Source organism: Boleophthalmus pectinirostris, unplaced genomic scaffold (assembly GCF_026225935.1).
Source record: "Boleophthalmus pectinirostris isolate CB_2022bp ecotype Guang Dong unplaced genomic scaffold, ASM2622593v1 HiC_scaffold_4, whole genome shotgun sequence".
Lineage (NCBI taxonomy): Eukaryota > Metazoa > Chordata > Actinopteri > Gobiiformes > Gobiidae > Boleophthalmus > Boleophthalmus pectinirostris.
The window spans coordinates 18,331,976-18,345,383 of NW_026571353.1; the positions used below are offsets into that span (position 1 = coordinate 18,331,976).

At 38.8% G+C, this 13,408-nt stretch overlaps 2 protein-coding genes and 1 long non-coding RNA gene across 3 annotated transcripts; 2 read left to right on the forward strand and 1 right to left on the reverse strand.

Moving 5' to 3' along the window:
- Positions 1-76: 76 nt before the first annotated feature.
- On the forward strand, positions 77-5,745 carry pes (pescadillo). Its single transcript, XM_055161822.1, is given in 16 exon segments — positions 77-247; positions 409-488; positions 625-778; positions 861-970; positions 1,289-1,460; positions 1,567-1,656; positions 1,746-1,862; positions 1,984-2,061; positions 2,205-2,294; positions 3,106-3,236; positions 3,491-3,616; positions 3,732-3,916; positions 4,508-4,588; positions 4,591-4,643; positions 4,736-4,903; positions 5,154-5,745. Coding segments are annotated over 16 exon segments (1,734 nt in total). The 5' UTR covers positions 77-223; the 3' UTR covers positions 5,229-5,745.
- Positions 5,746-6,420: 675 nt separating this feature from the next.
- gal3st1a (galactose-3-O-sulfotransferase 1a) lies at positions 6,421-8,681 on the forward strand. The gene is made up of 4 exons (XM_020920908.2): positions 6,421-6,779; positions 7,078-7,183; positions 7,277-7,424; positions 7,501-8,681. Exons 2-4 carry the CDS (start codon positions 7,159-7,161, stop codon positions 8,648-8,650), a joined length of 1,323 nt encoding a protein of 440 aa, XP_020776567.2. The 5' UTR covers positions 6,421-6,779; positions 7,078-7,158; the 3' UTR covers positions 8,651-8,681.
- Positions 8,682-10,379: 1,698 nt separating this feature from the next.
- LOC129411274 (uncharacterized) lies at positions 10,380-12,416 on the reverse strand. Its single transcript, XR_008633231.1, has 3 exons — positions 12,240-12,416; positions 11,436-11,585; positions 10,380-11,047 (listed from the first exon to the last, which is right to left on the reverse strand). It is a non-coding gene; the product is annotated as an uncharacterized LOC129411274 (long non-coding RNA).
- Positions 12,417-13,408: the final 992 nt, after the last annotated feature.

Here is a 13,408-nt window from a genome sequence, read left to right on the forward strand (position 1 = left end):
AGAAAGAATCCAGCGCACTTAGTTGATTTTTCTACAGGCGACAGGAGGGCAGCCTTAGGCAGGGGTCCTGACTGTTTGTTAACGTCAGTCCACACGTGCTCTGGGGATGTGGTGGTAGCGAGCGGCTTTGCGGAATTAACAGTCGATTAACTAGTAATTACTTTGATTAGATGTTGGGTAAGATTGTATATTGTAGCATAGTAGTCGGAGCATAGATTTCTAAATGGGAGGGCTTCAAAAGAAAAAGGTAACCCACAACGTTTTTTGTTTTTTTTACTCGACTGCTTAGCATAGCGTGGTATAGTAACTAATGTTTTTTCTCACCTGTTGTAATTTGTGTCCTATGGCATAGACAACTATTTTGTTTTAATGTTTTGTTTTAAATCCATATGCTGTTTCTGGTTTTAGTTTGAGAGGGGGTCTGCCACTAACTACATTACAAGAAATAAAGCTCGTAAGAAACTACAGCTGAGCCTCCCGGATTTCAGGTATGGTAGCCTAAAACAAAGACAGATATTAAGTTAAATGCACGGCTCAAGTGACTGAGCTTTATTTTACTATTTGTCAAAACATGGGAACACATGTTTTGTACACTGAATATATTTTGTGTCTTTTTCTCTGCAGACGGTTATGTATCCTTAAAGGGATATACCCACATGAGCCCAAACACAAAAAGAAGGTCAACAAAGGTTCAACTGCACCTAGGACGTTCTATTTGCTTAAAGACATACGCTTTCTGCTTCACGAGCCCATTGTTGGGAAATTTAGAGAATACAAGGTAATTAATAACTGGAAACTTGTATTTAGATCCATCATCAGTATAGTAGTTGTAATCTCTGCAAAACGTTCTTGTTCCACAGGTATTTGTTCGAAAACTAAAGAAGGCATATGCAAAAATAGAATGGTCAGATGTGGAAAGATTAAAGGAGAATAAACCAACCTACAAATTGGACCACATCATCAGAGAAAGGTGAGTGTCATACTTAATAGCTACAGGCACTGAATTAAAATCACACTGTTGTGACTAAAAATCAGCCTTATTTTGCTAAGTTGCTAAGACTAAACTTGCTCTTATTTATGCTTTTCAAACTGAGGAAAAAGTTTCAAGAGTTCTTCTCCAAAGGTGCTACTGAAAGCATTTTGTTTTTCTATACAACATTATACATGCAATACAATACATTATTTAGTTTTATTTCGCAGTCAGTTCCAGGCTTTCTTTTTAGATTGTCTTGCTTGAAATTTATTTGTCATTGTCTGCAGATAAGTTATATTTCTTTTTTTGTTGTAGGTTCCCCACCTTTATTGATGCCCTCCGTGATATTGATGATGCACTCTGCATGTGCTTCCTTTTTTCTACGTTTGCACGAACTGGAAAGTGTCATGTACAAACCATCCAGCTGTGCCGGCGGCTTACTGTGGAGTGGATGAACTATGTGATCGCATCTCGTTGCCTCAAAAAGGTGACCATGTCGTCAGTCAACATGACTTGATGATTTGGTATTACACTTCACCATTTCTGCATTTGACATTAGTCAGAACTAATGATTGTTTCTGTTCCGACAATAGGTTTTCCTTTCGATCAAAGGAATATATTATCAAGCAGAGGTGATGGGGCAGCTCATTACATGGTTGGTACCATATCAGTTCTCTCATGACGTAAGTACACACTGATTAATGTAAATTGCCGAGGGAGAGCGAGAACACACTCTACTGGGGGAATAACCCCAGATAACCTTTGTTTATAGCACCCCACAGATGTTGACTACAGAGTGATGGCAACTTTCACAGAACTCTACACCACTCTCCTGGGCTTTGTCAACTTCAGGCTGTATCAGTCTCTTAATTTGGTTTATCCACCAAAGGCGAGTTGCTTCAGTACCCTTCTCACAAGTTATTTAATAATTTAAACAAAAATATCCAATTAGGGGCAATGTAGCATATCCAATTAATTGTGATTCATGCTTCAATTAAACGATTGTGCAGTTGGACAGTAAATCTGAGTTGGAGCTGAAAGAACAGAATGAGGAGGACTATGCCATGGATTCAGAAAGCTACTTGGAGGTAAAATTTTCGTTTAATTACAAAATAGATTTGAAATAATGTAATAATTAGGTATGTGGACATGGAGAAATGTTGATACTTGCTCTACAATATTAATGATAAAATCTTCATAGTATATCTTTTTTTTCTTTCTCTGTGTGAAGAAACTGTCTGCCTTAAGTGCCAGTCTGGCTCGAGTGGTGTCTTCAGTTGAGGAGGAAGAAGCTCAACTGGACCAATTTCCTGCTGAAGGGGCAAGAGAACTTTTTTGCAAACACTTTGTAAAAAGGAAAAATTAAACTTTCATATCGACCTCCTTAGTTTGTTTTGAAATGTAGACCCAAGTCATATCTGTTAGATGTGTGAGACTAGGGATTATTGCTCCATGTTTGGTTGCTAAGACAAGTTTCCCAGGGAACAGAAACACCCCGTTGAAACTTGTTTTACCCTACAGATTTAAGCCTAAAGTAAGCACAGACTTTCTTGGAATTCATAAATTTACAGTATCTCTAATTAAAGCCTCTGTTGGCCCTTATGCCAAGGCTAAGATAAATACATTAAAAATTTCACCAAAAAAATCACAGTTAAGTGAAGGAATACAAACTCTTGTGTTTGACTGATTGATAATTAAATTTAGTAGTTGACAGTACTGACTTTCTAACATTATAAGGCAAGTCCCTCAAGTCAGAGGAGAGTTTTAGCCTGCCTGGGAGCTTGTTCCATTCTTTAACGCCCTTGAATAAGAAGGCTGTTTGTGCAAAGGCTGAGGTACACCTGGGTAGTCTGCAGTCATTGTGATTTGTGGACCTAGATGTTCTGGTGGTCTGCTCAGTGCAAAGCTAGACAAATCTCTAAGTGGTGGAGGTGTAGCATTGCTTAAAATTCTATGTATTAATTGCACATCTGAATACACAATGAAATTCTCAAAGTTTAACATTTTATATTTTGTAAAGGATTTGACTATACTGATGCCATAGTGCTTTCTTATAACTTGCAACTTTTTAATGGGCCATGTCATTTAATTTAAACTCTGTTCTAACATTGTTTTGATTATGTTTATTTTAGGAAGACATAGAAAATATGGAAGCCAGGGAAAAGGAACTCAAACAGGAAGAAAAGACAAAAAAACTCTTTGAAGGTCTAAAATTCTTTCTCAATAGAGAGGTTCCCAGAGAGTCATTGGCATTTGTCATCAGGTGAGTCGTAGCAGCTCAAGTAATTTACATTACTAATTCTAAACCAGTTTTTTCCCGATACTCCTCAAGGGCTTAAGTAGCTTTAACATTTATTTATTGCTTCTCTTGATAAGTCATCTTAAAAAGCCAAATGATACTACTTATACTAAATGTATGTGAAAAGTGATATAATTTGTAGACATAGCCATGTAAACTAATTCAAACAAACCTTTAGTTTTATAAAATAGCTACTGTATAATCACTCTGCCTTTCAGATGCTTTGGGGGTGAAGTTTCTTGGGACAAATCAGTTTGCATTGGAAGCACATATGAAATGACAGATGAAACCATAACACATCAAATCGTTGACCGGCTAAGTATTGATAAACAGTATATCAACAGGTATTTTCTACATATTGCAAACAATTCTCACTTATAGAGATGTAGAAGTCTACACCTTTTTTATTTAAACAATGTTGCCATGTATTGGGTGTTATTATCTTGTTCTTTTTTACAGATTCTACATCCAACCACAGTGGGTGTATGACTGTGTCAATGCAAAGATCCTTTTGCCAGTAGAAGACTACTTCATTGGAGTGACCCTACCACCACATCTCTCACCTTTTGTGGAGGAGAAGGAAGGGGATTATGTGCCTCCAGAGAAGCTAAAGATTATATCTATGCAACAAGGACACAAATCAGGTATTAATGAGTTTCAGCTTCCTGTTTATAGGTGACATTTTGAGGACTTTTGACCAGTTAAAAGATAATCTGTTTTAATTGTTAATTGCTATAGCAATGGTGCTATTTTTTCATGGATTTTGAGATAGGCTTGATGAATAGCTGTACTCTGAGTGTTGCTCCGGTGCAGAGGGGGTGGGGCTCACGTGAGCATGTGCATGTATATGTGGAAGTGTGTAAAGGCAAGCATGCATTCTTGATCTCTTTACCATAGCCTCTAAGTACATCATAAATATACAGAATCAGGACCCACTCTGGGTCTTCATCATCCCTGTGCCGTCACGAGGTTGGTTTAGGATTGATAAATGGTCCCTTTATTATTTTTCCACCTTCAAGGTACTTAAAGATCCTTATGTCAAGGAACCATTCTCACCCATTCATACACAAATGTGCAGTAACACTCGTGACTCACCACGTAGACTAGGGAAGAGGAACCTATTGATCCTAAAACTATTTACATTTACACAAAACATATTGGCTTTTACTAAGATTCAGTGTTCAGTGGTAAACTTTTTGGCTATATAGGTTTTTATGTTTGTAATGTTTCTGCAGTGAATGAAGATGAAGAGAACGAAGATGAGGACAGTGACGAAGAAGAGCAGGAAGAAGAGGATGATGATGAAGAGGAGGAAGAGAGGAGGAAGAAGAGAACCTAAAGAAAATGGAAGAGCAGAGATCCAAGGGCAAAGTAATACAGTTCCATTAAGTTCTTTAATAATGCTTTGTAAAAAGAAAAATGTATGTACCGGTAATCCTTACTAGTTAGTTGTCTGCATGAAGTCATTACAGGTGAAAGTGACCCCTGGAAAAATGAAGGTGGAAAATCCAGCACGCTTGGAACAAGAGGAAAAGGCTGAGGAGAAACGTTTGGCCATCATGATGATGAAGAAAAAGGAAAAATACCTCTATGATAAAATCATGTTTGGAAAGAAAAGAAAAGTCAGAGAGGTCTGTTTATTTTTGTTATTGATTTACTTAAGGACTATACTGATATGATTCATATGAAACCCTATGGTGAGATAAGAGATACCTTACAAACTCTGCAACTTTTTCACCATTGTTAACATTTAATGATTTTCCTTAACTGCATAAGGACATGCTGGTAGCCCAGTTTGATATCTACAGTTTAGTCTTTTCCCCCCAAAAATATAGAAATAAGCCTAGCTTGTGAATAACAAAATCCTTTCTCCTTTTGCAGGCTAACAAGTTGGCAGCCAAGAGAAAGGCTTATGATGATGCTGAAAAGGCAAAGAAGAAGAAAGCCAGAAAATAAACTGTTGCTAGGTTCACATTATCCTGGATATAAACATGTTTGCATAGGCTTGTTTAGAGTGTCAAACTCAAATTCACAGAAGGCCAAAATTAAAAAGTGGGACTAAGTTGTGGGCCAGACTTAATATTTACTGAAAAAATTTCAACAACATCTGCATGTTTTCTCTTCTTTCAAGATATGTAATGTTAAAACTTTTCTTATTAAAATAAATGTTTAATAAGAGTTTTGCTTAAACACTGAATCCAGAACAAGCATGATATAAAATACAAATTACAAAATTCTAAATAATGTCTCTATAGTCTTATCTGTAGCCGGCGGGCCAGCTCTAATGCATATTTGATATGATCTCGCGGGCCAAATATAATTATGTCGCGGGCCAAATTTGACGTGTCTGGGTTAACTGCTTTGTCAAGTTGTATTGTAAAATGGATCTATGTCACCAGTAAATAACTGATTATTAACTTTTTCAAATGTCAGCTAGCTTTGCAGGTTTATATAAAAGAACTTTCAACTCTTACATTATGTTTGACTTTTATATATAATAAAATATTCTCTGAAGTGGACAGGGTGGGTGGGGGTTCCTTGTAGGATTGGTCCTTACAACATAATAACGATACAGGCTTTTGTTTTTTAATGACTCTGACCTTGGCCTGCACACATCTCGCTTTTCATTGAGTCTTGAACAGTGGACGCCTCTCCCATTCTGCATTCTGTGTGCCCACCCAGTCCATTCCTATCCTGGCACAGCACAACAAAGCCACAGTGTCATGTCTGAACATGACAAGTGGGAAGGGCAGCATTAATCCAGTAATGTTTCTCCAGGAACCTCAAATCTGTGTTGCTCATGTATAGTTTCCTTTGTTTTAAAATACAATTCACGATATTCTTCATTTTTAAACTTGGCTGTGGTATATGCTAGAGACATTGATAATATACTTTGCATCCTGGTTATTCTGGTGATATTCAGTTATTTGGTCCTGTGCTTGTATACTGCTTGGTAAGATGGCATTTATAATATTACCACAGACCAGTATTAATCAAGGGGTACAATTACCATCTTTGTTCTTAGGCCCTTTGCATAGATTCTTTTATGCTGTATTCACCCCTCCTATCAGCTTGCAACTTGGACTCCACTGTCTGTACTCAATAGCCCTCTGTATGAAGACACAGAATGGGACCATACAATCTCATTCCCATCCCTCCCCTTTTTACACTTGCTCTGACAAGTGTGTGTCCCTTGATGAGGTCTTTTACGTCACAGGTAGGTTGAAGAGCCTCCCTGCTGTGCTTAATTCAGCAAACTGACTTCAAACTGCAAGGGGAGGTAGCGGTACCGGTCATGCTCGCTGCGAGAGTAAGTAAGAGGAGAAGACGTGCCAGATGACTGAGGTCTCTTACACAGGACATGTGAGACGGCTGGCAGTGGCATTGAATCAGCTCCAGCCTCTATGCAAGACCACAATCATGCCCAAGAAGATTTTAGAGGTGTATTATTCCTCTTAAAATGTGCTCAGATAAGGATTACTTTAAAACTCGATGGATCTGCTTGAGGTATGAGCACATTTTCTATAATTACATAAATGGTAAACTATGCTTGAATTCCATTGTACTATATAAAATGGTGTGATGTCTATACATTTTCAAATATGTAATTGCCAAACTAAAAGTAAAGTCCTTTTTGCTTATAAATGTTTACTTGAAGTTATATAGAACATTAAGGGCTATGAAAGAATAATTGTAAGAAAAATAAGTGTTGTATGTAGCTATGCATTGCAAGATCAGTATTAATAGTGTACTGTTCTTGCTATAAAGGAAACCCTAATTGGGTTAATCTATGACATATCCTCAGGTTGAACATATGGATTGCTGAGTCAGCCTGTGGCTCATCTTACTTCCATCTGTGGAGAACATAAGATCACTTTCCACTCTAATGAATAATTTATTTAATGAGGCAGGTGAGGAAAAACAAGAGCAGAGTAATCTTCATTACATGTAACCAAAAAGCATCTTAAGAGGTGTTAATATAACACTGCTTTATTCTGTTTTAGGGTTTCATATAATTGACAGAACAATGACATTGAAAGTGAAGCACTGGAGGTCGATGTGCAAAGGGCTAGTCCTGGGTACAGTCCTGACCAGCTGCATGATCCTGCTGTACTGCGTCTCTATGCCACAAGTCCACATCAGTTTGCCTGAGTAAGAATACAATGTGTTACATTACGTCTGCTGAAAGACATGTTTTACAGTTTTCTTTCTTTTTTTTTTTTTTAAGAGTGCCTGTGCCTTATTCCTGTGCCCATCGCCCATTTCATGTTAATCCCAAATTGACTGGTAATACCTCTGAGCTAAGTACAAGTCAAACATGCCCTCCCAAAGTAGACATTATGTTCATGAAAACCCATAAAACAGCCAGCAGCACTTTCCTCAACATACTTTTCCGCTTTGGAGAGAAACACCGGCTCAAATTTGCTTTCCCAAATGGTAGAAATGACTTTTTCTATCCTTCCTTTTTTGAGCGGTCCCAAGTCAAGGACTATAGACCTGGAATGTGTTTCAACATTGTTTGCAATCACATGCGCTTCAGTGCACCTGAGGTGTCCAAGGTGCTCCCAATGGATACTTCATACATCACTATTTTGAGAGACCCAGCAGAGCTTTTTGAGTCTGCTTTCCATTACTTTGGGCGAATAGTACCTTTCACCTGGAAGATACCAGGTGATGATAAGATGACTGAGTTCCTACTCAACCCTGCTCACTATTTTGATCCACACGGATTCAACTCTTTCTACCTCAAGAATTTGCTGTTTTTTGATTTTGGATTTGACAACACACTAAAAGTGGCTGATCCTCAAGTAGAAGAAGGAATTAAATCTATCAGTGGCCGTTTTCATCTGGTCATGTTAGTGGAGTATTTTGAGGAGTCTCTCGTTTTGCTTAAGGACGCTCTCTGTTGGGATATGGATGACCTGGTTTTCTTTAAGCTCAATGCGCGCAAAGGATCCACTGTCTCCAAACTAACTCCTGCACTCAGGGCAAAAGCACTTGAGTGGAACGCCATTGACTGGAAGCTCTACCAGCACTTCAACAAAACCTTCTGGGCCAAAGTGGAGTCATATGGACGGCAGCGAATGGCCCTTGATGTGGCTGAGCTCAGGAGAAGGAACGAGGAGATGGCAAAGATCTGCATTGAAGATGGTCAGGCTGTGGAGGCAGGCCGGATCCATGAGATGGCCATGCAACCCTGGCAGCCCATTGGAGAGAAATCCATCATGGGCTACAACCTGAAACACAATGTGGACAAGGCATATAGAAAACTGTGTCGAAAAATGTTGACGCCTGAGATACAGTACTTGACAGAACTTGGTGTTAATCTGTGGATCACCAAACTGTGGGGACATGTTCGAGATATCATAAACTGGTGAACAGCATTGGAGAGATCAGTTGAATGCAGGTCTGGAGAGAATAAACTGAAAAACATTGCGATTCATCTAATTTCAGACAGTGACAGGGTTATGATTAAAACAATAAGTTGTTACATTGTAACTGTTAATACTAGTTTGTGCTTTTTTCATAATCTATACAATTGAATAAAATTGTTACCATGAACATGCAAATCTTACATAACATAGTTGTCTTGCATAACAAATTCATGTGGTATGCTTTAATTTGCTTACCTTATGCTTTTGCAGTCTTTCTTCTTAGTTTCTACTGAAGGCTGTACCAAGTGGTGAAGTTTCTTGAGTGCATCACATGTGCATTTTAAACAATGAATTTATATATTTGTTTGACTATTACACATCGAGTTGTTTAACCACTGAAATCTTATGTATGTTTAAAGGTACCACTATGTGAAACATGTATGCTTTTGAGGGCTGCTGTCAACTCCCTAAACCTAAAGGAATGCAGAGATACTCCAGGGAAGTTTCAAGGCGTTACCTGTTCAACATATTATTTGCATATTCATATGGATTTCTATAAAATCTGATTTGAGGTATTCAGAGGCGTCCAGATTTGCCTGATTTAAGACCTGTGTAGCCGTAGGCGGTCAGGGGTAGTGATCTGACCCAGAGCTCTGTATTAGAATTGTATTGTTTAGGGAATAAATTCTTTTTGATTTTAATCGATCGATTCCAGTGGTTATTTTTAAGAGAACACGTTTAATGGATTTTGAAGATACCTAAAACTACCTTTTATATATACTATGCTATGCTATTATGCTAATACCATTGTATGCTCTCAACCAGTATCTAATCAGGCCCGTCGACCGAAATTTGGGGTCAATTCTGATGTGTAAGTTTACTCATTCCATTCTGCCCTGGAATTGCTTAAAACTGCCTGTGCCAAGAAAATGTTATATTCAGTGTCCCAAGTCCTTTTGTTTTCTTTTTTTTTTTTACAATATAGTGTGTTCCTTTTTATGCCTTACGATATGTACATGTAGTCCTCATATTATTTAATATGTTTTCTCTAAACATAAGGGCCTACAACAGAAGTGACACTATTGAATGTGATGTGTACTTGAATGTCTTGATTTATCTTGCTTCAATGAATACATAAAACATGCTTTCGGTTGGCGCTTTACTCGTTGGGTTAATGAACATGTGCTTTTTTTTTTTAAACGACAACCACGAGCACGGTTAAAAAGAAAAAAATACGTGTGTCCTGCCCAACACCACACCTGGCCATCTTTAGCGAGGAACACTTCTAGACTGTGTCCCAATTCAAAGGGCTGCGAAGGCTGCGAAGGCTGCAGCCCTTGAACTGGCCTCCGCGGACGCCAGGCCATTGTGGAAATGGGACAGGTCTAGCCCTCGGAGACGCTCCCCCGTCGCCCAGCAACCGAGGGACGCTGCTAGAGCTAATGCTAATGCTAACACGCTCCGCGCAGATTAGGCACACGGATCAGTAAAAAGAATACGCACAGGTCATCAAACTGTCGGATTTTGTGACCAAATTATTTTAATAATTCGCATCCAAATCTTATGGCCAAAAACGAAAATGTATGTTTAACTTTTGCAAAACAAAACGGCTATATTTAAGGGATACATCTTAAATAGACTAAATTATCTTAAAGTTTACAAAAACTATGATGAGATATGCATTACTAAATATTATCATTATTAAGGATTTGTAAAGAAAGAAAGACATCTCTCCTGAGAAAAGCTGGTTTATTAAACAATCCAAGGAACTTCTGGAAATACTTTATCATAATATGAAGTCAAATATTAAACCCATTACACACACTCTGCATTAACAGGTTAGTACAAACAGCTGTATGTCAGTAAATCTCATTGTGTTCCCTTTTTGCTGAAGCAAGTGACAATCAAAAATGAACAAAATATCTTTGCCAAATATGATCATGTGGAATACCACTGCTTATCTGCAGTACAATAGTACATTCTTATAGTACATGTAATTAGTTACTATCAAAAGAGACATCAAATAAATGGCACATTTCACCATAAATCAAATGTCAGTACAGACTGAAAAACATTCAGAAAAACTTATGAGCAGATGTTTTCATTTCTGTCTCACTTGTTCAGATCATATGAGACTCTGGACCTCCTCCTCAGAGACTCTGGACATGGACAGTGGAGACATGGACAGTGGAGACATGGACAGTGGAGACATGGACATTGGAGACATGGACATTGGAGACATGGACATTGGAGACACGGACATTGGAGACACGGACATTGGAGACACGGACAGTGGACTTGGACCACTCAGTCTGATGTGTCTCTCGTCTTCTGGAGGAGGAAGAGCAGAATGGGTGTTAGGTCTGATTGATTCAAAGTTCTGTCCTGCAGAGTGAAAACCTGTAATGACACACACATTAAAAAACTACAACACTATAAGAGGAAAATAAGTTTCACAGAGCATGCAGCCCCAAAGAACACCTGGACTCCCCCCCCGCACTATTTACATTTATTATTATTTATTTATACGCAAGGGAGTGAGAAAAACAATTCTTTATATGTTTTTCGTATGAAGAATTGACAATAAACAATTTTAACGTTGAACTTAAACTTTGATGTACATTCAGATTCAAAGGCAGTTTATATCTGAAACAGCTAAATGAATAGAGGAATCCCACACATTTGAGAAATGCATATTTTCACAATTTAAAATCATAATTTCAACATGAGCATGATTCATTTGCAGCTCTTATTATTAGTAGAATTTTCAATGTAACATGCCCCATACCTAATTGTTGGCAGGAGTCTGGGTCAGCACCTCCAGCTCAGTGTTGGCTTTACTTTGTCATCTGCATTTGACCCATTTTATGAATCACAAGCATCTTGTCAGCCAACAGTTCTGTGGCCCCTGCAGTGTGCTGTGTTCTCATACTGGAGGCTGCAGATGAGAAAAGAAAATTCATGTAAAACAGATTTCTCATTGTTATAACATTAGATGTGACAGACTTAACAGACACCAGTGTCTGCACAAATCTGTTAAATGAGCCTCATGTCCATCATAAATCTGACCTGTCCAGGCAGGATTATTTACTCTTCACTTTACAAACATGCACGGATTGTTAAAAGCAGATAATGTATTCCCTGAATGAAATGCACACGTTGGAGGCATATATTATGTTATTTACAAGTAAATATGAGCTTTGATAGAGTCAAACTGAGTCTTTTCAGTTGAATGTATGAAATAATGCGTGTTTTCATCTTAACTCCGAGCTACACTGACCAACTGTTTACATGTTTACACTGTCCGTGAAAACGTGGAGTTTTCTCCTCGTAGCTTCTTTAAATCGCTGGGCTTCTTTTCCCCTAACAGTAAAAACATCATTAGTGTTTGATGGAAATGTGTCCAAATATGAAAGTTTGAGCGGATTTTTCATCGCATTAGCTGCACATCACTAGGCAAACTTTAGCTCAAAACTCCGCGGTTCACGCAGTTAAAAACAAACTTATTTGACAGTTTTGTGGGAGTTATGGTCGTACTTTACGTTTACAGTTGTGTTAGTAATGATTTCCTAAAGTTAAAAGTGTTACTCACATGTTTTTCTCCGCTCTCCAGACGGGCTTTTTGCTGCGTGTTTTCGCTCCGTGTTTTCGAACAACTGACTGCCGCCGCGCGGTGCATGCTGGGATACTGAAGGCTGCGAAGGATACTCGGATGTGTCCTCCGTTCGCGGTCCCATCTCCATGGAAACGAGGCCGGTTTTAGGGCTGCATTTGAAGGCTGCATGACATAAAAATGAAATGGGACCATGGATCTAGTAAAATAACTGGATACAGTATTACTAGCTTGTAGCTGCCTCGAGTTGACGTAGTGGCCACTCAGTGGTACTACAGCCGAAAAAATCCCATGGGCCGAGAGAAGATTTTTCTCATAGAGCGCAATGTAATCACAAACTGCTCGTGTTCGGCTGACAGGGCACCTACAACTTTCAAAAATGTCGGATTTTGTGGCGATTTTTACCTAGTTTTAGATCATAAACTTTTTCTCGCTCAAAATCCTTCAGTTGTCTTAAAAAAACGCTTTAAATTCGTTAGATCTGCTCTCGTTCCTCTCACTCTGATTGGTCAAAGCGATCACGTGATACACGAGCCCGCGCTCCGTGCGTGTGGTCGCGTGCATTCGCGTGTGCCCGTGGGAGAAAAGAGCACTCCTGCACATGCTCGGTCGGCCCACAGCCACCGAAAGTACCTAGCCGGGCTAGGCTAATCTGGGATCATGCGCCATTGAGCTCAGCCCATTGACTTGAATGGGCGGCCATTTTGGAACCTGGGGGCTTGCTTGAATGGGACAGGCCTTGTTTCACCGGAAGTGACGTATGCGGCCTTAAAACCAGCCTTCGGAGGCTGCAGCCCTCGAATTGGGACACAGCCCTAGAGTACCCTCTGGCGTAATGGCTACACCATGCAGTGTTATTTTAATAGATCCATGAGTGTAGTGCGTGAGGTGTTCTGCAGTGTTATGCAATACACCATCCGGTATATAAGAATACCATTTCTCATGGTACTTTGTCATTTACTTCAGGCTTTTTATGCCTGTAAATTATTAGATATTTAAATTAAAACTGAGTCAAACTTTGGCACTTAACGTGTAGTGGTAACTTTAGTTTGAAATGCTACCCAGTCGTGTATGGATTATATGACAATAAAACCACTATTTGCTATGCATTATTGTTTTATCTTGATATGTCTGCTGTTATTTATTGC